We start from the raw sequence: 24309 nt of genomic DNA on the forward strand, positions 1-24309 counted from the left end.
GAGGAAAATGTTTTCCTTATCAAGAGAAGAGAAAACATTTTCCAAAACTCCTTCTCAACCTTCCCCATCCTCAACCACCCCACCCCCTCTCTCCAAAAAAGGCTTTTTTTTCTCTCTCAAATTTCAGTTTTTTCGTTACCACCCACCCTACTATCCCCTCCACCCCACCCCACCCCCACCCTCCCGAAAAAAAATATTTTTTAAATATATTTTTCAGTTTTAGTTTTTTTATTTATCGGTTTAAAGGTTCAAAATTTTACAAGTTCCAAAGTTATGAGTTCGGGGTTTATGTATTTGAAAATTCATGGGTTTAGAAATTATAAAGTTTATGGGTTCGAATTTTTGTGGTTTCGAAAGTTTATGAAATTTATGGGTTCAGAAAGTTGTTTGAAAGTGTTCATGTTTATTATATTTAAATTATTTATGAATACTCTTGAGAAGTCATTTTCCTTAATTTGCGTACCAAACACCGGCAAATGAATAAGATTACTACTTATTTTCTTGGAAAACATTTTTCACTGAAAACATTTTCCGTTATACCAAACACACCCATAATAACATGGTGTTTTCTTGCTGTAAATCTCTAATTTCTTTGATTTCCTTATCTTTTCGTATTTGTGACCTGGTAAATGCATATATGAAATAAAAAACAGACTTTCATTTCATTCGTTAAAATTACAAGTGTTTGAGCTTGGAGCAGCATAGTGATACTGATCAACTATGCTGAAATAGTTTTCTTGCAGAAACCAAAAATGGGTTATATTGGGGACCTGGGACATCTATGTGACAATATCCATTCAGAACCTTAGTGATCGTGTGAACCCAGATCTTGCAAGTATTTCTCAAAAAGCCATTGTGACACGTTAAGGGCATCTCCTGTACTTTTTACAGGGAAACCATTTCTGCTATTTTGCCAGTTATTTGTAAGCTTGATCCACTCCCTCCTCCAACCTCTCAAGTTGAAGCCGTTGCCTTCTTCTAAACTTTCTATTAGAAACTTGAAATAAATTGCTGCACGAGGACCATAATAATCTCGTAATAGCCCACTCCAATACTTGTTACCTAGAGAAAAGGAAGAAGAACGGGGAGTCAATGAAAACCTTGTGTAACGAGGTTCTTTCCTCCAAAAGCTAAACCTGATGAGTAGGTCAAAGCTTAGAAAGTGTAGAGCGTGTCTAATATTCATGGTTCCAGAAAAATAATCTTCCCGAAACTAATAACAATGGTTCTATAACATTTGACAGGCTTGGAAATTTTGCATACCATAGTCGCGAAGCAAACTAGCTTCTTCCTCAGAGTTGTCGAACCACATAGTAATCTGAGTTCTTGCGTTCCACTCAAACTACAAATTGACTATTCAAGTAAATAGAGTGTCCAGGTTTAAGCATGAAAAGTGTAAGTTAAAGGCACCTATACCTGTCTTTCCTGATCTTCATCTTGAGCAAGTTTTTTGGCTCTCTCAATCCAAGGTCCTAGAAGGAATCCATCATGGCATCCTAAAAGCATATCCATATCTTTTACAAGGCCCAGAAATTTTTGGCTAAGGTGTGAAACAGCATACAGATCATCCAATTTATATGCTTCTATAACATCTAAGAATAGTTCATTTGCATACTTTGCCAAAGCTTGTCTTGTCAGGTCTATGAGGTCATATCTGAAAAGATTGAGAGAGACAACCACTACAATCATAAAGTGAAAAAAGGAAATAGAGAAGGAAACTTAGAGGAACTAGCATATCTGACCTGTAGGTACTGCTGTCAGATAGTTGATTTCCACTCTCCAGGAAAAGTTTTAGTGCATGTATAACATCTGAGTTTGAATACCAAAGATGAGGTTTATCATAGGAATCATTTGCTACTTCCAGAATAGCTCTACCTAAATATCGTTTTCCATATTGTTCATGGATATTATTTAGTGCTATTTGCAGTGTTGAAATGGACTTTGGCTCAACATCTGGAAATGAGACAATAACATCTCTATTTTTGTCCTGCACCAAAATAACAAGGGAAATGGTGAACTCAAACAGCTATTATTCGTGAATATTATATCATATGAGGCTCGGAATGTATGATGCTGAATAGAAGACTTTCTGGTATTCTGGATATCAATGCATGTTTTTATCTTGGGAGCAGAAGCATGTCAGTGCATGCACATTTGGTATGTAGGAAGTAGGAACCATATCAAAGTTCGGAAATTAATAGAACCAAAAGTTCCAATAAATAACCAAATGTATAAAAGACAAGAGAATGAAAATGACAATAAACATTTGATTTTTCTTTTCTAGACTGGTAATTTCGACTTTCTGATAGCACTACTTTTGTTTGAATACCGATGCTGAAATGAGGCACTATACTAGGAGTTACGGGAAAAAGGACAAGTAATAACCATGTTGTCTTGGAAATAGTGCTCAAACATATACGGTGGAATTATCACACTAGATTTATCTCCATCCAAAACAACCAGTTTGCAGCACCATAGAATTTGAGGAGTACAGTTCTGAGAAATTATGTTGTGTTTTGAGATGATGCTATTTTTTGCATTTTGTTTTCCCTTTCCCCATTTATCAACTTACACCATCAATCCCATAGTATTGTAGTCCCTAGGTGATGTGAGAGTACTTCAACAGGAACATATGTGAAATACTCACCAAACTAAATCAGTTAAAAAGGTGATACTATCATATGTCAAGTGCAAACAGTGTTTCCATTAGTTTGTTCATATGGCACTTGAAGATCCTTAAAACACCTCTTAGTGGAAGGACATGGCAAAGATATGAATTTCTTACATAAGCACCTCACGAAGAACAAGGCAGCAATAAACAGGTAACTTACATAAGCACCATCAGTGCAATTATAGATGGTATGATACAAAATATTCCAGGCATCTTGCATGGGTTGAACAAATCTCCCATAGCGTCTTCTGGAGTATAGATTTATCCAAGCCTACAAGAAAGTGTTTTACTGACTTATTAGGTGTTGCACATGCAACCAGAATTCACTAGTTCAACTGATAACATGTAGAAGTACTTTGACAAAAAACATGCTAGTTTGAACTGCTTTATCCTTCAGCTGCAGAATTTGTAAACATAGCAAAATTTTGTAAACTTGAAGAATGTTGACCACGCAATAGTCAAAACTGAATAAGAGGAGGAGGCTGTTACAGTTTATGAAGCAAAGAATTTTAGTCTTTTGACTGACAACACTTTCTTTTAGCTAAGACAGTTCTTTACCACATATAATTGCTTAAACTGATAAGTGAAAAATGCTACATTAGAATGTATGGAAAGAAGGGTTTAATTTACTAAAAAGAAAATGATACAGAAGAAATCAAATAATAGACTACAGGGTTATCCATAAAACTGTCACATTACCTTGATATCAACTGGGTTATGCTGAAAAGCCATTTCAGCCATAAAATCGTACACAACAGGGTTCTGTTCAATGCCTTCCATTGACATACCAACACCAACCTTTTGGCAAGTAAAAAAAATTAAGAGTTAGATACATGAAGAAATTTAGTAAAAGAAGAAAGGACTGAGTTACATGACAAATAGAATTATAGGAACAAGATCCTAAAAGATTAGTATTTCATGGATCGAAATCTAAGACCGCCAATGGGACAAATAATCTCCTATAATTATACCTAGACCACCTAAGACTATCGGGTAATCTCTAACTTTATGAACAAGGAAGCAACACACAAAGTTTTAATTCGAAATTCCGTCAAACATTCTCAGAAGAAACTGATGGAATTGGAAGTAACTCAGCCACATTGCTCAAAGATCCTAACAAGACTAGGATATCGAGGATCAAAAAATGGGGCAACCTCCTTATAATTATGTAAGGTACACAATAATAAACAGAATGAAAACCTAATACGAGTACAATCAAACTTGCCATGGTTGAGTTGTCACTTATACGAGCTTCAACAGGTCCTGATCCCACTGCATCAAGAACTCCATACATTTCAACGTTACCAGCAAAATTGTGTAGCATACACCTGAGAATATTGTAAAGAAATGTCATGAATACAAACAAATTAATTTTGGAAAGACAAATTTCAGGCAGCTGGAGCTAATATATTAGCTCACATTAAATTAGAGAAACCTGAGCTAATGCTGGTGAGAAAGCTCCTGTTGAAGTTTGGCAAAATGCCAAAGTCCCACATTGGTTGGGAGTTAAGTTTGGAGGGGATTTTTCCCCTATAAAAGAAGGCCTAATGTTTAGGATTGAAACACACCTCTCATTTGCCTTCTCATCTGTTTAAGGCATTTGTATCTTCTCTCTTTAGTATTATTTCACTTGTATTTTTGGAGTGGAATAAAATATTTGGTTGTGTCCGAGGAGTAGGCAAAATTAGCCGAACCTCGTAAATTCTGGTGTTCCCTTTATTGTTGTTTTATTGTCTTATTTATTATTTGGTGGCTGTCATAATTTTTGGTATAGTAGTTGTGACTTATTCACACTATATACATTTGGCTTCCGCAACAATTGGTATCAGAGCCAAGGTACTGTCTAAGTATGCTCTGTGGTTGCAGCATAGTCTGATCTTCCACATCAGAAAAGATTTATCTTGGTAACTGAGTCAAGGTTCTGTCTGAGTATGCTCTGTGGTTGCAGCTTAGTCTGATCTTCCACACCAGAAAGGAAATAATCTTGATTTGTGTCGTCAGCTATTAAATAATATTTGTGTCAAAGATGGGAGACAATAAACAAGAAGAATCTACATCAAGTGTCAACAATATGTCATCATTGGCATTTTCGCTTATGACAAGAATTGTGTCAAATGCGAAATTTGCGGTCGAAATATTTGACGGGTCCGGACATTTTGGGATGTGGCAAGGCGAGGTTCTAGATGTCCTTTTTCAACAAGGGCTAGATCTGGCCATTGAAGAAAAGAAACCAGATGTTATTGGAGAAGAAGATTGGAGAATTATCAACCGTGTTGCTTGCGGTACCATTCGATCCTACCTTGCTAGAGAGCAGAAATATCCATACACAAAGGAAACTTCTGCAAGTAAATTATGGAAAGCACTGGAGGATAAATTTTTGAAGAAAAACAGTCAAAATAAATTGTACATGAAGAAGAGACTGTTTCACTTCACCTATGTTCCTGGTACCACGATGAATGAACATATCACCAGTTTCAATAAGTTGGTTACAGATTTGCAAAATATGGATACAACTTATGATGATGGTGACTTGGCCTTGATGTTGTTGGCGTCACTTCCTGATGAGTACGAGCACCTTGAAACTACTCTACTCCATGGAAATGACGAAGTTTCTCTCAGAGAAGTTTGTTCGGCTTTGTACAGCTATGAACAAAGAAAGCGAGAAAAACAGAAGGGCGGAGAAGGAGAAGCACTATTTATGAGGGGTCGTCCTCAAAATCAAACGAGGACAAAGAAGGGAAGATCCAAGTCAAGATCCAGACCCAGCAAAGATGAATGTGCCTTTTGTCGAGAAAAAGGGCACTGGAAGAAAGACTGGCCGAAGTTGAAGAATAAGGCCAAACATAACAATGGAAAGGCCATTATGGATTCAAATGTAGCTGATTGTGATGATTCAGACTTCTCATTAGTTACAACAGAGTCATCAACATCATCAGACATATGGTTGATGGACTCGGCTTGTAGCTATCATATGTGTCCCAACAGGGACTGGTTCATGGAATTTCAAGAAGGAGAATATGGAGTCATCCACACAGCGGATAACAGCCCTCTTACCTCATATGGCATTGGTTCAATACGATTAAGGAACCATGATGGAATGATCAGAACATTGATAGATGTTCGATATGTACCGGATTTGAAGAAGAATCTCATCTCTGTGGGAGCCCTAGAATCAAAAGGGTTCAAAATCATTGCAGAAAATGGAGTGATGAGAGTATGCTCCGGTGCACTAGTGGTAATGAAGGCTAATCGGAAGAATAATAATATGTACCGCTATCGTGGCAGTACAGTTATTGGGACAGCGACAGTAACATCCAGTGACGACAAAGAGGCAGAAGCAACCAAGCTATGGCACATGCGCTTGGGACATGCTGGAGGAAAATCCTTGAAAACTCTATCAGATCAAGGATTGTTAAAAGGAGTAAAGGCTTGCAACTTGGAGTTTTGTGAGCATTGTGTTAAAGGGAAACAGACAAGGGTTAAATTTGGTACAGCGATCCATAATACTAAAGGCATTTTGGATTATGTACACTCTGATGTTTGGGGTCCTTCCAAAACACCTTCATTGGGTGGGAAGCACTATTTTGTAACCTTTGTTGATGATTTTTCCCGAAGAGTATGGGTGTATACAATGAAGAGCAAAGATGAAGTGTTGGGAATTTTTCTCAAATGGAAGACGATGGTGGAAAATCAGACAGGCAGGAGAATCAAGTGTATTCGCACAGACAATGGAGGTGAATACAAAAATGATCATTTCAATAAGGTCTGTGAAAATGATGGCATCATCCGACACTTCACTGTTAGACATACACCACAACAGAATGGAGTGGCAGAACGTATGAACCGGACCTTGCTGGAGAAGGTACGGTGTATGTTGTCCAATGCTGGCTTGGGCAAAGAATTTTGGGCTGAGGCAATTACATATGCATGCCACCTCATTAATCGTCTACCATCTGCTGCTATTGATGGCAAAACACCATTTGAAAAATGGTACGGAAAACCTGCTGTAGATTATAACTCTTTGCACGTGTTTGGCTCAACTGCATATTATCATGTGACAGAGTCAAAATTGGATCCAAGGGCAAAGAAGGCTATTTTTATGGGAATTACTTCTGGAGTCAAAGGATATCGCTTATGGTGTCCTATGACAAAGAAAGTAATATTCAGCAGAGATGTTACCTTTGATGAATTTGCTATGGTAAATAAGGTAACAGAAGATACCAAACAAAATGAAGGTGCTTCTAAGCAGGTGAAGTTTGAGGGAAAATTTATTTTTCCTACACAAGAAGCAGAGGAGGAAACAAATGAAGATTACCCTCTGGAAGGAGAGCCAGTAGAGGAGATTCCAACTCAGGAATCTCAACAACAACTTGAATCAATAGCAACCAGCAGGCCAAAAAGAACAATAACGAAACCTGTTCGTCTCATAGAGACGGTTGCTTGTGCAACCTCAATTGTAGCTGATGATGTTCCTACTACTTATAAAGACGCTGTCCAAAGTTCAGAAGAAGATAAGTGGAGGATTTCCATGAATGATGAAATACAGTCCCTTCATCAGAATCATACATGGAGATTGGCCAATCTCCCGAAGGGAAAGAAAGCAATTGGGTGCAAATGGGTATTTGCAAAGAAAGAAGGATTTCCTAACCAATTAGATGTTCGCTACAAAGCAAGATTGGTGGCCAAAGGATATGCTCAAAAGGAGGGAATTGATTACAATGAAGTGTTTTCTCCAGTTGTAAAACATTCCTCCATTAGAATTATGTTGGCTTTGGTAGCACAATTGGATTTGGAACTAGTTCAGATGGATGTAAAAACTGCGTTTTTACATGAAAACTTGGAGGAGGAAATCTACATGACTCAGCCAGAAGGATTCAAAGTTGCTGGAAAAGAAAATATGGTGTGCAAACTTGAAAAATCGTTGTACGGATTGAAACAATCTTCTAGACAATGGTACAAGCGATTTGACGAGTTTATGTTGCGGCAAGGGTACAAGAGAAGCAAATACGATCATTGTGTGTATTTGCACAAGCTTAAAGATGGTTCCTTTGTATATCTTCTCCTATATGTTGATGATATGTTGATAGCTTCCAAGAATTTGGAAGAAATTGATAAGTTGAAGATTCAACTGAAGAAGGAGTTCGAGATGAAGGATTTGGGCGAGGCAAAGAAAATTCTTGGTATGGAGATAATTAGAGATAGACGTTCAAAGAAACTCTGTTTATCTCAAAAGGAATATTTGAAGAGAGTACTTCAACGTTTTGGCATAGATGACAAGACTAAGCCAGTTAGTACTCCACTTGCTTCCCATTTTAAGCTAAGTACTACTATGTCGCCAATGGATGAAGCTGAACGAGAGTATATGTCAAAGGTACCATACGCAAATGTTGTTGGTAGCTTGATGTATGCAATGGTTTGCACAAGGCCTGACATTTCACAAGTTGTTGGAGTTATTAGCAGATATATGCACAATCCAGGGAAGGAGCATTAGCAAGCTGTGAAGTGGATTCTACGGTATATTCATAATACTGTAGATGTCGGGTTAGTTTTTGAGCAGGAAGACAATCAGTCTGTAGTTGGATATTGTGACTCAGATTTTGCGGGTGATATGGACAAACGAAGATCAACTACTGGTTATGTGTTTACTTTTGCAAAGGCACCAGTTAGTTGGAAGTCTACTTTGCAGTCAACAGTTGCTTTGTCTACAACAGAGGCAGAGTACATGGCTATTACAGATGCTGTGAAAGAGGCAATTTGGCTTCAAGGATTGCTAAAGGAGCTTGGTGTTGAACAAAAAGGTATCACAATTTTTTGTGATAGTCAAAGTGCTATTCAATTAGCGAAGAACCAAGTTTATCATGCAAGGACGAAGCACATTGATGTTCGGTATCATTTCGTACGAGAAATCATAGAAGAAGGTGGAGTCACGGTGAAGAAAATTCATACTACAGAGAATCCTGCTGATATGCTGACAAAGGTGGTGACTGCGGTCAAGTTTCAACATTGTTTGGATTTGATCAACATTGTTGAACACTGAAGATTGAAGATGAAGACACAACCAAAATTTGTTATTGAGAGAGAATTGAAAATGTGGAATTTTGCCAAGGTGGAGATTTGTTGAAGTTTGGCAAAATGCCAAAGTCCCACATTGGTTGGGAGTTAAGTTTGGAGGGAATTTTTCCCCTATAAAAGAAGGCCTAATGTTTAGGATTGAAACACACCTCTCATTTGCCTTCTCATCTGTTTAAGGCATTTGTATCTTCTCTCTTTAGTATTATTTCACTTGTATTTTTGGAGTGGAATAAAATATTTGGTTGTGTCCGAGGAGTAGGCAAAATTAGCCGAACCTCGTAAATTCTGGTGTTCCCTTTATTGTTGTTTTATTGTCTTATTTATTATTTGGTGGCTGTCATAATTTTTGGTATAGTAGTTGTGACTTATTCACACTATATACATTTGGCTTCCGCAACAGCTCCAACCACAGAAACTCAGAAAGTTACAGTATTTCATCTACATAATGAATAAGAAGGCTATGAACTGCCTTCAAGACTTGTTAGAATCACAGCTAACTATACCAGACACCTATCTTATGAGATTCTTGCACACCATTTGAAATTTTAGGGACCTCATGGTCTAGCTTGGATGGTGTCTAATGCTCTTAGAACAAAAGGTTAGCCATGCTTATTATTGTTTATTGACAGCAGCCCGGTATGATCTACGACATTCATGACGCATATAAAAATATGTCTAAGTAACTACTTTCTGAGCATCAGTCCAGAACATCTATGTTAAGCAAACGGATTAAGAAAAATTCTATCATATCCAAACCAACACCCTTCCAAGTCATTCCATGAAGATATTTATGATGTGTCCAGCCAAAAAAACCCAATTGAAGACTAATTTCAACCGAGATGGGCCAGATGAACCGAGCAAATAGCATGCTACCTATTGTGGAATGACTATCTAGAACTTGATGACACTGAAGACTGCATCAGATACATAGAAGAAAAATAGTAATGTTACTTTCCATATGTATGGGGTGCCGTAGAACTGCTTTGAAGTAGCCCATATAGGTTTAACTTCAGCATAAAGATCAAGAACGATCAACTTGCCAAGAGGAACAGAATGCAGAAGTGCCTGAATAGAGTGCATTTGAATAATTAGTATCTCAGGAGACATAAAGGCAAACTTTTGGAGGCATTGAACATTCTATAATTGATGCAAAAACTTCATGTTACCATGTCTCAAAGAGCTAAGGACAATAAGTAATATGCTTTAGTTAAAGAGCATGAAGATTTTTTTCTTGAAGAAGTAATCAGCATGAACCTTAGATATTGAAAAAGAGGGAAATAAAGATTAAGGAGTCAACCTTCATCTGTGGAGGTCTCCAGAAAGGATCATATGTGAAAAGCCATCCCTAGAAAAATAAAAGAAAATGATATAAGAGAGATGCTGTGTGCGCCATGCCAGAGGAGTAGACTGACAATTCCCCGATTCAGGCAAACTGAAGACAGAATGTTAATGAATACCCGTACAAAGAACTAAACAGGATTAACTGAACAGGAGTTTCAGATACCAGTAGACAAAAATTAGAGATTCCCAAAATTGGACAATCTGCTGCAAGAGTTAAGTCATTTCACCTGCATTAGCCAAACTGCATCAGAATCAGCACTTTACATTCCTTCAAAAATTGTGGCCCCCAAGGAAGAGATATACTCTGGATCATCAACAGGTGGTGTGTTCTCATCAAAGGTATCACTACAATAGATTGACATTTTCCAACTGGGATGAGACAAAGTTGGACAGGGTTACAAAGATAGGCTATTACCACATGGTGACCATCACACAATAGCTTACTGCAAGCATGCCAGTTCTTTATCATGGACAAAAGATGCTTTTTCTTTTTTTGATAAGGTAAGGGTTGGAAATCATGTCTGACTGAAATAAGACTGTTGGAAATTGGAGATGGAGAAATAGAGCCACTTATGCTGACATGTCAAGAGTTTAACAGGTTCTAAATATTGAAGGAATGAATGATCCTGGAAAATGACCAATCTATGTCAACTAGTTTTCAATATAAGATTAAACAATAGAAGTAAAACTTTGTCTTAAGAGAGTAGCAAAGGAAAGTCACAGTTTCCTAACATATATTATGATAACCTAATTGAGTAGAGTACAAAATACAAAACATCAAGAAATGAAGTTAGTGCTATAACACCAACCTAAACTCCCCAAACAAACATGGAAGACTTTCTTGCTGCTAATTTCCTTCCATTTATTCCTCTCATTTGGGATCAGACAAAATGGGAGGTCAAAAACTGGATCGTTTTATTCAGTTTATCAGTGAATATATTTTTTGGGCAATGCAGTAGAAAATTGCTGCTGAAGAGCATGGAACATAGAAAATCCAATATCGTACAAAATCAAAAGTTAATGTCATCTATCAGTGCCCAGAATTAGTTGATACACTTACAGCTTTCTGAATACTGTATAAGCAACCCATTGATCTGTGTGATATAGTAAGACATTAGCAAGATAGAGTGCAAAACTACCCCCAGTACAGTTTCTGAGTAACATAAACTTTCTGGATGTATCATTGACTTCTAACATGTGAAAGAATCTGAGCATCCAACCAAGAACCTTAAGGCAATGTGTGGAGTGGCCCAAGATTTATATAAACCCTTTGGAATCCCTAACACAGCCCCATGTGGGACGATAAGATAACTCAACATCACTGATAGTATATCAATCTTTCTACCTGACAAGAATGGAATTGAAACAGCTTACCAGTTATATATATGGCTGCTCCTTCCATATTCTGAAAAGCAAGGTTTGGCCCCAACAAGAAAAGAGTAAAACAGAAAGAAAAGCTTTTTTGAGCTACAAAATCTTACTGTTACAGAATCAAAGTGAGACGGCGATTGGTCCGATTGTGACAAAAAATTTCTATTACCATACCTTTTAGCTGTTGTTCAATAAATGCTTTTCCGATTTCAACAAACAAAGGATCAGTTGCATCAAGAAGATATGTGCAGCACCATCTGGGATCACTATTCACAGTAAACCTGAAACCAATACTTATTTGTAAATAAATAGCAGAAAATCATAGTATTATGCTTATGAAAATTATGCACTTCATTCTGATCAACAGTCCAAGGGCAATGTTAGATTATCAGTTCCAGTGCAAGAATTTGAGAATATTACTTAAAGACTCCTTCATAGCTCATCTCATGGTTATTTAATTGATTACAAAGCATAACAACTGGGTGATATTTTGCATGATTGCATCACTTATTAAAAACAGATAAAATCATCAGAAGAAACCATTTCATAATAGATATGTTTGTGCTTGGCGAATTAATTATTAGAGAGAAACCTTAGAAGTAATTGGACATTGAACTTAGAACAGTGTCTAATATTTTCAGCAATTATTTCTAAATCATTAGTCATGTCATCACCTAGAAGGATCAGTCCAAATACTTTTTATTTCTTAAACTTTTTTCTTACAAATTAAGAAAATATACAAATGTATAACTAGCTTACTACATATTAAAAAAAAAAGGATACAAGTGTACAACTAAATATTTATATTGTCATTAAATATTAAGTGAATTTTGTAATCGACAACTTTAACTATTAATAATGTTATCCCCCAAGGATACTACTAATAACTATAAAGGCAACCGTGGTCAAAGATTGTGAACAGACATTTACCAAAAATACAGTGAAAAGCAGATTAAAGAGAAAACCAACGTGTCTATCTATTTTAAAAACTCCTCAGCTCTCTTTCTAAAATGCGCCAAGTCCGGTTTTAAATATATCTTTAGCATAGACTTTTTCTCTTGCAATTCTTAATTACATTTGACCCTGAAAAAGTAAGATGTAAGATTAAGGAGAAATAGCGTATCAAAATATGATTATGAGGGAAATCCTTCCTGCTAGCTGATTTCTCATGTTATCTCCGCAAGAAATCTAATGGAAAGATTGAAAGATTCCAAAGAAAATAAGGGAAAGAAAATAGTAGATAGAGGCGTTAGCTTTTTTAAAATCACCAATCTAGTACTTTGTGTTAAAGCAGATCTGCAAGTATATACCAGTTCCCCAGACGACTTATCTTTGCTGATGGAAATACATGCTTCAGTGCTGCCGGAACATTTCCAGAAAAGGCTGGAAGAACTGAAAGATGCACGGAATCAGCTTAATTTGGTTTACCAAGGGCAACAAAACGCAGAAGTCAAGCCCACATTATATATTTAATAAAAATCCTCAAAATTTTCGAGATTTTTAAATTTGCTTTAAACATTCACAAAAGTTTTGGAAGTTAAACAAGAAACATGTTACAACAACAACATACCCAGTACTGTGGGGTCTGGGGAGGGTAGTGTGTACGCAGACCTTATCCTTAAGTTTCGGTGGCACATTTTTGTCACACAAAACCCCGGAAGCGAGTCTCCATTTCATCCATCACACCTCAATACGATGTGTGTCATCTTCGTCAATCTCCCCATACCCCTGAATAATAGACCCAAGGTACTTAAAACTTCCTCTCCTAGGGATGACGTGCGAGTCCAGCCTCACCTCCCTTCCCCTCCTTGAGTCTCGCAACTGAACTTACACTCCAAGTATTCTGTCTTGGTCCTGCTCAACTTGAAACCTTTAGATTCCAGGGTTTGCCTCCATACCTCTAATTGTGCGTTCACACCGTCTCGCGTCTCATCAATCAACACAATATCATCTGCAAATAGCATACACCACGGCACCTCCCCTTGGATGTGGCGTGTCAGTACGTCCATCACCAGAGCAAACAAAAAAAGGGATGAGTGTCGACCCCTGAGGCAACCCCATCATAACTGGAAAAATGGTCTGAGTCCCCACCCACCGCCCTCACTCAGGTCTTTACTCCATCATACATATCCTTAATCAACCTAACTTAGGCAATATGTACACCTCTAGCCTCCAAACATCTCCACAAAACCTCCCTCGAGACTTTATCGTATGTCATTTCTAAGTCGATGAACACCATATGCAAGTCCTTCTTTCTCTCCATATACTGCTCCATCAATCTCCTAATAAGGTGGATGGTTTCTGTAGTCGAACGCCCCGGCATAAACCCAAACTGGTTCTCGAAAATAGACACACTCCTCCTTACCCTTAGTTCTACCACTCTCTCCCAGACTTTCATAGCATGGCTAAGCAGCTTGATACCCCGATAGTTATTACAATTTTGGATATTATCCTTGTTCTTGTATACAGGAACCATCGTGCTCCACCTCCACTCTTCGGGCATCTTCTTCATTCTAAAAATGACATTAAATAGCCTAGTGAGCAACTCCAAGCCTGCCTCGTCCGCACTCTTCCAAAACTCCACCGGGATTTCATCCGGCCCGGTCGCTTTGCCCCTGCTCATTTTACGCATAGCCCCCTTAACTTCATCAACTCTAATCCGCTTACAATACCCAAAGTTACAACGACTCCCGAAGAGTTCCAAATCACCCAGTACAATGCTTCTGTACCCCTCCTCGTTCAAGAGACCATGGAAATAGGTCTGCCATCTCCGACGGATAAGCCCCTCATCCAACAAAACTCTACCTTCTTCGTCCTTGATGCACTTCACTTGGTCCAAGTCCCGCGCTTTCCTTTCTCGCGCCTTAGCTAACCTGAACAACCTCTTATCCCCTCCTCGGCCCTCGAGTTCCTCATACAAACGACTAAAAGCTGCAGTCTTGGCCACCGTAACTGCTAGCTTTGCCTCTTTCTTAGCCAACTTATAATGCTCCTTATTCGCCCTTTTCTCCTCTTCGTCTACACTTTCCACATGAAGCAAAACATTGTCTTGTGAAAGCTTAACTTTTTTATACGAGGAAAGCAGCCTTTTAGTTTACTTTCATCCTCATTTTTTCATTTTTCAGAAAAAACTATGCCGGCACTTCATCAAAATTATATGGAATTTAGATGCATGATTCAATTTCTGACTTCTTTCTACCTAATTTTTGTTTTGAAACAAACCTTTCTCAGTTAGGAAAAGCAGGAAACTTAAGAAAGCTTTAAAACACACTTATATAGCTGTACCTGGCGTCATCCCAAGTTCAAACATTCTGGCAAGAATTTTCTTCTGCAGAATGAGTTGCTGATCTAGCCAACTTTGTGGCAGTGGCCCGCCCCATCTATGATTGATGCATTACGTTAGGAAATTAAAGACAATAGAAATATAATAGGAATAAGAACATGCAAGCCAAATTGCTTATAAGGAAAGTAACTATTGAGCCATGAAACGAAGTTAAATGCCATAAGATTACATTCTACATTGAATATCAATGCTAAATAAGTTCATGATACAACAAAAAGGAAGCTTAGTGCATGGCTGGATGAACTCAACTTCTATCCTATATAAATGGGTGCACAACTGAATAGCTTATAGGTTATTATGTTTCTGAAGTTTGCGAGATTGCTGCTGGGGCTTATTGTCCAGCAGTGTCTCTTTTCTGTACATACAATACAAATTTGGTAATAGAATTTTATTTGCCCAAAAAAAAAAGTAGCTCCTGAATGAACTAATCATTGGAAAATAACACCATCAATTTTATGTGACTTATTATAGGCAGTACACATCTTCAAATTTCTATGAGAGAACTTTACCGCAAAAAACTTGGAACTGTTTGATCGCAATGCATGATGCAAAAAGAACTCAATTCTTCAAATGAAGCACCCTTTCCCCAATTTTCATTAAAAATTACTATAATGACACTCGATTAGATAGGTGAAAAAAATGAAATACCCAAAACAGAGTTTAACAAATTTATGCTAACTAGTTAGCTGCACATTGAGAGTACCAAGTGATAATTTTTCTTTCTTTAGTTTTCAATGAACAAGATATGGAGATAGAATCAATAACATACTAATAAAAAAGGCAACCCAGTGGAGTAAGCTCCCGCTATGCGCAGGGTCCGCGGAAGGGCCGGACCACAAGGGTCTATTATACGCAGTTTTACCTTGCATTTCTCAAGAGGTTGTTTCCACGGCTCGAACCTGTGACCTCCTGGTCACGTGGCAGCAACATTACCAGTTACGCCAAGACTCCCCTTCAATCAATAACATACTAATCCGGAGCAAAAACTCATTAATATAGCTAGGTTTTTAGTCATTACTTCAGCAAATGAGTATGTTTTAAACTAACTAAAGTAAGAAAAACACTGGAAAAATTTCCTCTTTTTAATCTTGCCTTTGTTTTAATTGGTTTCCTGTAAAAGTTTCATACTTCTTTAACTTTTCTTTTAGTTTTTTTTCTTCGTTTTGGTTCTTGATTCTTCTCCTTTTTAGTTCGTAATTCCCTAGAGTGTCTCACCGTAGTCTTAAGAAAATAGAGACTAATTTAATTCATTAAGACAAATACATGTTCAACGTTCAGATTGCCCTTTTTATCTGGAAATATTTGATCACACTCGAAGCATAAATTAGGAATGCATTTTAAGGAGCAAAGCAAGAGAAAATTGCCTTGTTTTGATGATAGTATGAGGGAAATGTGGAATAGTAAAACTACAACTCCAAAACACTGACAACTCTTGGGACTTCAATAAAGAGTATAGAGAGGTCAATGACTAGAAGCTCACCTATGTAGGTTTCCCATACGTGACCATGCAAGAAACGCTGGACCTCCGAAGAAATCATCCAGATTTGAAGTACTAATATTGAAGTTCTGTGCAAGTAAAAATCAGTTGTCAAAAATATAAGTGCACAAATTCAACCCATAAAGGACACAGTAAGAGCAATGTTCCATCCAAAGAGGCTTAATATTATATTCAAGTTCAGGTTTCAGCATGTTCTACAATAAGCATATATCCACTATAGCAAACTGAAGACTTTACCGGAAAAGTTGAAGTTCTAGAAGTATCTTCAGAGTCAAAACGGAGCAGTAGATTACGCACAAGTGGATTTTAGTTGTCCAGACTCAGAGACATCATTAAGGTGCAGTCTGCCCATGCACGGTGCAGACATGGGCGGATCTACATTCTAAATTTGGGTGCTTCAGCACCCATTAACCTCACCACAGGATATGTATAGTTATACAGAAAACTTGAGGGATAAGACAAGAAAGAACCCAGGAAACAGAAGTGCTAATGGGTGCTTTGGCCAATTAAGGGTAGAGGTTGTTTTTTTGCATTGAGGGATGGCGAGTTCGAATCCGACTCATAACATGGTCAATTTTACTTTCTTCCTTTCAGCCCAGTTAAGTCTTTTTTTAAAAAAAAATTAATCCAGTAGCTACATTTTTTATCCAATACTACTACTTTATTTATTTCCCTTTCAGACTACTTTTTTTCTAAATTTTATTTTACCTTCACCTTTTTTTTCCTTTTCTATTTTATCTAATATAGAGAAGAAGAAAAAACCTTCCTCAGACCCCACGTGTGAGAATATATTGGATATGTTATTTTTTTTACCTAATAATCCTCTATAACAAAGAAAGAAAGGAACTCCAAAGTTCGACCACTTTCCACAAACAAATAGTTCCTCTAGAGTGGCAAAATCCATAAAAAAATTTCTCTCCCGTGGCATTTTTTGTTACACGCGCCTATAACATTAATACGAGATTTTTATTAATTTTTTTACCGTCATGTTCAAAATGGTAGTACGTTTATACTATGTGATTGGTAGTAACTGCACGTCAAAAAAAGTTAAGCACCCAGGAACCCAAAATCCTGGATCCGCCACTAGGTGCAGATATGGGCGGATCTACATTCTACATTTGGGTGCTTCAGCACCCATTAACCTCACCACAGGATATGTATGGTTAACCTCAACATTTGGGTGCCTTTATATAAGACAAGAAAGAACCCAGGAAACAGAAGTGCTAATATAAAGACTGAAAATTCGATTTGCCCTTCATGAATGTACTAGCCAAAAAAAAGATTAACAGTTACATTAAAGTAATCTCCAGGCTGATTCAAAAAGTAAAAACAATTAACTTCATTAAGTCAACTTAAGCCGCGTCTGAATTTTTCTGTATCAAACTGTTTGACTTGAATGTTTCACCAGACACCTGCACCTTTATATTTCTAGCAAACTTGTTGTCTATGGATTTTCCCAGTATGAGTTAACCCAGTGAAATGGAAAACTACCAATCTTATTCAACATAAATCAGTAAGAAGAACTAGGAATCTTCAACTGAGACAATCAATATGACACTAGGATCAAAGGAAAGTACCTTGAAGACCTTTTGCCATATAGCTTCTTGCCCAGTGAATGCCAATGGCAAATTGATTCCCTGGAGAGCCATCCAGTCAATCTCTTGTTCCCACCTTACCCAATCCCACCAGGCAAATGTATCTAGAAACAGATATCGACAAAGTTTAAGTATACCTCCTGATCTTTGAGAGGACTGAAAAAGTGTCTAAAAGGTTTTAAAAAAATGTTGGTTTACAGCTTGATGTGACAGCATTCTGGTAATAGCTCCAAGGAACAGGTCTCTTTACTACTATTCCTGCATCTTGAACAGCAGGGAGAGAGCCAGGGTAAGGTACAGAAGCTAATTGTGCTCCACCTGTTTTGATCCATGATATATGTGCTCCACACCAATATTTCAAGTACCAATGAAGACCTGACAATATCTCTACTGCTGTGGTTCCACTTATTCTGCGTAACATCGAGATAGACTTACTAATAGAGTTCCATAATTTCCTTCGTGGGCAATACATTATGTATAAAAGACATTAAGACTTGTTAAGTTATAAAAAATGGAGAAAAAGCATTTCTTTTAATAGTTTTATTATGGTATTATAGAAGTTCTGCTACATAACAGAAATGCAATATTGAAAAGCAATAATATATGTTTAGCACAAAGTCAAACTGAGCTCATTGAGCTCTCTACATAAAAGCAATAAACAGGCTTGTGTAGTATCCCACTATTTGTCAGGACACAATACAGAATTTTGACTACTTACCCTGACCAGCAATATTCAAACATTATCGTACTAATTATACTGCATATTTGTAGTGCTCAAACCCATTTGATTACTAGAACTACTCCATCAATCTCCAGTCTCTAACAATAACTCGCTGAAGCTTTATAAAAACAGAAAGGAGAATTAAGGGGTAAATTTCATCCATGGTCATTCAAGTTAAGCGTTGTAACACAAAAGTCACTTTTCTTTCTTTTGTAACACAAAAGTCATTTTACTATAGCCTAATTAACAGAAATATAAACGCGACTATAAATACAAATTTTGCCTCTCCTTCTTGAAGGTAGGGATGAGGTCTGCGTACACACTACCCTCCCCAAATTCCACTTGAGGGATTACACTAAGTTTTTTGTTGTTGTTATTGTTGTACTATAAATACAATTTTTGGCCGGAAAATTGACGTGGCTATTCTAATCCTCTAATTAATTTATTAAATTTTACACAAAGTCATCTTTTACTTTGAATTCATAACTTGGTCACTGCAGTTAGCAAACTGTGATCACGACAAAAACTACTGCTCATATTGAACTGACAAACTAAATGCAAAAACTAATGGTCATATTTGAATTAACTTTCAAAATCACCAATTGACGTAGAAAAGGTTAACAAACTAAACATTACTGCTCATACTTGAATTCACTGAAAAAATGCGCCCATTAAGCAACATCAGCCCAAAAATACTGCTTAATAAGCAACATAAACAGTAAAGAGTGCATCACAAAATTGCGAATCATAGACCTCACAAATTGTGCCATTTAAACTGTAGATTTAAGATAAAAGTCCAAAAACACCCCTCAAGATACTCTATTCTTAGAAACTATAGACTTCTTCGTAAACACAGTAGTGACACATTCAATCATGATTCTTCTCTTCACACTCATGCCTCTCTTAGAAACACCAACAATATCACGTTAGTTTTCCGGCCAAAATTTTGCATTTTTCATTTCAATTTAAATTTGTTAATCCACTATACTAAATTAATTAGTGGATTAGGATAGCCACGTTAGTTTTCTGGCCAAAAGTTGCATTTTTTGGTCACTTGTATATTTCTGTTAATATGGCTATACTAAAATGACTTTTTGTGTTACAAAAGATAAAAAAGTGACTTCTGTGTTACAAAGCTTAACTTGAATGAACATTGAAGAAATTTACCCGAGAAAGAAGCACCAAAAACTTGCTACTTAAAGGATATTGGATTATTGTCACTGTAAACATTTGGCAACATAAATAAAATTTGTAACTTACAAAATTTCAGGAGAACCTTCTCGAGCCGAACCAGGGTGATTGCTTATGTTGAAACAAAATTCTCCATCACAATGGTCCTACATGAAAAACGTGACAACCTCTCTTTAATTTGCTGCTGCCATATATTAAAACGAACGATTGATGAAACAAATTTTCCCTTCGTAACCAATTAAAGCGAAAGCATCTAAGAAATTTAGTGTTTATAAATACACCTTGGTAATGATGTGAAACTCAAAAGTCGAAAAATGGGAAGGGATTAAGCGATTAAGAACGCCGTAGGCGGCAGTTAATTGGAGCGAAGAAGGTGCCCTTTCCCGTTCCTGAATTTCGAGAAGCCGCGAAACGTAATTGACTCCGAGCGTCGAAGAATTAGCTCCGGAAAAGCAGAAAGCGCATAAGATGAAAATTAAAGAGGAGATCATGGAAATGGAATCCATTGCTGAAATTGAAAGTCGTAGTTGAACTGGAGAGGTTTATAATAGTGGAAATGTGAGACATGTTTTTGTAGTGAGAAGAGAGAGTATCAATGGAGTGGAAGTTGAAGAAGTGAAGACAAACTTTTGCAGGCCAAAGGCGCATAGAAAAAAGGCGTAGGGTATGATGAATTTTTTTATTTTTTTTTGAAAGGTCAACTACCTTGGCCGGTTCCCCTCCATTGTCCGTTTTTTGTTATCGCCCTTTCACTACTCTTGTTTTGGTGATTTTTCTCCGAAAGCAAAATAACAAGGAAAGAAACTCTTGTTTTTAGTACTCCCTTCGGTCTATTTTAAGTAATTTTTTGATTTTTTTTATACGTATTAAAAAATTATTTTTAGCATTAATCAGTAATAAAATTGATCATATTAACCTTAATTTGCTCATTCAAAACATAACAAATTATTCTTAGGCTTTTTATTCCAAGGATAACTTTAGAAAAATAATATTACTTCTTGATATTTGAAAAAAATCAAATATTATGGACCACAAAAAAAGTCAAAAAATCACTTAAAGTAAACCGGAAGGAGTATTGGATAAGAATAATCCCAAGGTTTGTTATTTTAAAAAAATATGGTTTGTTATCCAAAAGTTAAGGCCTTTACTTAATTGGATGATTTAAAAGCTAAGGGCAAAACAAAATCTTTAGTGATTTGTACATGTATCCATTAGTTTCCTTTTTACCTAATGGAATGAGAAGCAACAGAGCAGTTAAAGTGAGAAGCTAAGCTGAGAAATTAGTTGTTAAGTGCAATTAATGAGTTGTTAAAAGGCTATCAAAAAATTAGTTACAAGTTAGTTAGTAGATCACGTGAGGTGCACGTGTGAGAGGTGAAAGACTTGTATATAGCTGAGTATCAACTCATTTCTTCATTAACAAATAACAGAGCTTCCCTTTCTCTTCTTTTTTCTTCCCTAAGAAATTAGGTTCAATTCTTATCTGCATGGCTCAATTTCACATGGTATCAGAGCGGGTAGCTTGACGAAGGTTCATGTCCTGTGTAATTTTGAGATTCACAAAGGAACACTAAGCACAGATTTGTGTAATTTTGTGAGTCGCAAAAGAATGCGAAGCTCAAATCTCTGTAAAAATAGCAGGAAATGAGGTTACTTCACTTGACGACAATCATCAGATGTATCTTCAAGCTGGAGATGTGCTTGAACTATTCCTAATGTAGCACCCCAAAAAATTTCAAAGTACTTAAGCACTATTAAGAAAGTTGACGTGTGCTAATTATATTATTTTGTGCGCAGATAACGACTATTAATATGATGGATATTAATTGAATATGATATTAAGTGTACGACATGTATTTGAAGTGAGATAGGTTATAAGGAGAGCCTCTGGGGCAAATCAAGATAGAAACTACATGATAGACTAAAGTTCCAAATGAGTACGCACAAGACCTAATTTTGGACGATCATATATAGATATATATATATATAAAGAGTTATGTGGATTACAACCTATCAAATGAAAGTTCTTTGAGTCTAGTTTATAAAGCTTCAAACCGTTTGTCATTTGAACATTATTATAAGAAGCTATGACCAAATTACCAAAGGCTGGCGGAGGAGTCTGCGGATGCGAAGCATCCAGGGCCGCGTCCGAAAGAATGGCTGGCAGTGAAGTGCTGCCATAGCATCCAAGGCCGCGTCCAAAGCCCAGAAATCTGGGCCTATAAATACCGAGTCGAGGGAGAGAGTATTTTGACTATTGGGGTTAGGGTCTTTGAGGTAAAGGGGCGATTTTAAGCTCAAATCAAGTTCAATCGACCAAGGTAAGTTGTTAATGTTATTCTGGGTTGCTTCTTACCCAATATATGAGTTATAACATCATTCTAATATCCAAATTCTAGATTTCATCATCAGATCCTCAAGAACACAAAAATCACCAAAGTTGTGATTTTTCAAGATTGATCTACTAGAGGTAGTTTCAATGCTTCAAACTCATTTATTATGAGTAGTTTGAAGTATTTGTTACAATTTTTATTGGTTGAAAGATTGGATTATAAAACTCTAGTTCATAGCATGAATAGTAATTTTGAGAAAATAAGAGAGAAGATGAATGGTGAACCTTGGTGATGAAATTAATTGAATACTGAACCTACGGAATTATTTGTTAGCAAGAGATGGAAGTGATCAACTAAGTAATCATCCGAATTGTATATTGTGCAAGTTTTGATTATGGAAGATGATAAATAGTAACTTGGTGACATTGGAAAATTGATGTAGTATCATTAATGACTTCCAATGGGTATTAAAATATAAGGATGAAGTTGAATGGTCTAGCTTGTAAATCTATTTGGCGATTTGAATTGTTGGGGGCTTGTAGCCAATTTATGAGCCATATATGGATATTGATTAAAAGCTTAGATCATATTATGATGTAATTAGGATATCTAATTGTAGATATCGACTTGTTGGTGATGTTGAGCTTTTTAATCAACATTGGATGATGGAAGAGAATTGAAAGCTTGTGAATGTTAATAAAGCGAAAGCGAAGTAAGTTGATTAAAATTTACTCTTCCTGAGGAACTTTCTCTAAAAGCATGTTTTAAGTTAATACTTAAGTTGTTTGCAAATGTACTTTCGTGTTTGTGGGGACAAACAAGTACGGATGTCTCCATGTACTAAAATATTATGTTGTCTATGTAGTGTTATGCTGTTTTGTAAAATTTTATTTTAAATATTGTTGGCAAAATAACACTCAATGTAAATATTATAAGTTTTTATCAAAACTTACGTATTGACAAGAGTATATATATTTGAGTGCTAAAGATAAGTTTTCATGGAAAGTATTTCTTTTGGAAATTGATATGCAGAATAGCTCTTGTGGTATCTTTTAAAGATTGATGTTAAATTGCTAAAGGCTTTAGCATGTAAAAAGGTTGTTTATTTAATTTTTGTTCAAATAATTTAGATTTTCTACAAATGTTATGATTTGATAAAAATAAATCCTTTGAAGCTACTATGCTATGAATCTATTTTTGAAGTATCAAATGTTTTGGGAGTTACTTGTGTTCACCGAGATTGACTTCGGATATATTGTTTTCGTTGTCATAAAACTACACGTGCCGGTGTAGGTGTAGATGACCACTTTGTGGTATAGACTACGGCAGAATGCTCTCCCTCGAGAGAGTACTATTTTGTGCTATTATTAGCATCGCTGAGTCGATTCGTACAACATTACGATGAGACGACCTGAACAAGTAGGGTATATGATACTTGCCGCTAGGTACATAACCTAGTTGACTTTCCTATATCGGTGATGGTATAGTACTCCCAGTGAAAGGTAAGGATGATTTTCTTATGTTTAGGCCTAATGAGCCGAAAGTGATTTCGATGACTTAAAACATATGTAATGATTTTGTACGATTTATCCAAAATCTTGGATTGATGTAAATGTTTTAAAAGTTTATATTGTGGGTTATATTTCACTTGCTTGTTATTTAAAATAACAAGGGTTATGAATTGATAAAATTTCTTATTGTTTTATATCAAATATTGGTGCATTATTTTTTTATTATAAAGTTTGTCCCAAGAACTTAAGTTAGAGAGAGTCTATGACACTTATTGAGTACCGTTGTGGTGTACTCAGTCCTTAGGGGGCCCCCTCAAGAGCCCTGCTTACTTTACATGTTTAAGGATGATGTATGATATGTGGCATGCGGTCAGACCAGGATGACTCTCTTTTCGAAGTATTATGAAGCACCACTTTTATTTCGTGATAGCTATCACGTTCTTCCTTATTTTATGTTGTTGGAATTACTCCAACTATTTTTTATTCTTTGGTATAGATGCTCCATAGATAGTTGTGAAAGGTTGTAGTAACGAGGTTGTACACGACATTCATGAAAGTATATTTATTTTACTTAGTCTCATTGTTATTATTATGAAAAGGTGTCATGTGTGATTTTGAATTGGAAAATATCTTATCATTTAACTTGAAAATGTATAAGATTT

General features: G+C 36.4%; 1 protein-coding gene across 1 annotated transcript; it reads right to left on the minus strand.

The window, feature by feature from the left end:
• Window positions 1–637: 637 nt before the first annotated feature.
• LOC107823565 (alpha-N-acetylglucosaminidase) lies at window positions 638–20563 on the minus strand. The gene is given in 19 exon segments (XM_075256016.1): window positions 638–1062; window positions 1264–1342; window positions 1417–1654; window positions 1743–1987; window positions 2832–2942; window positions 3371–3469; window positions 3897–3998; window positions 9698–9808; window positions 10041–10088; window positions 10312–10429; window positions 11459–11489; window positions 11630–11736; window positions 12766–12847; window positions 14741–14835; window positions 16279–16364; window positions 17874–17995; window positions 18090–18301; window positions 19873–19949; window positions 20085–20563. Coding segments are annotated over 19 exon segments (2445 nt in total). The 5' UTR covers window positions 20310–20563; the 3' UTR covers window positions 638–805.
• Between the last annotated feature and the right edge of the window lie 3746 nt (window positions 20564–24309).

This window comes from Nicotiana tabacum, chromosome 6 (assembly GCF_000715075.1).
Source record: "Nicotiana tabacum cultivar K326 chromosome 6, ASM71507v2, whole genome shotgun sequence".
Lineage (NCBI taxonomy): Eukaryota > Viridiplantae > Streptophyta > Magnoliopsida > Solanales > Solanaceae > Nicotiana > Nicotiana tabacum.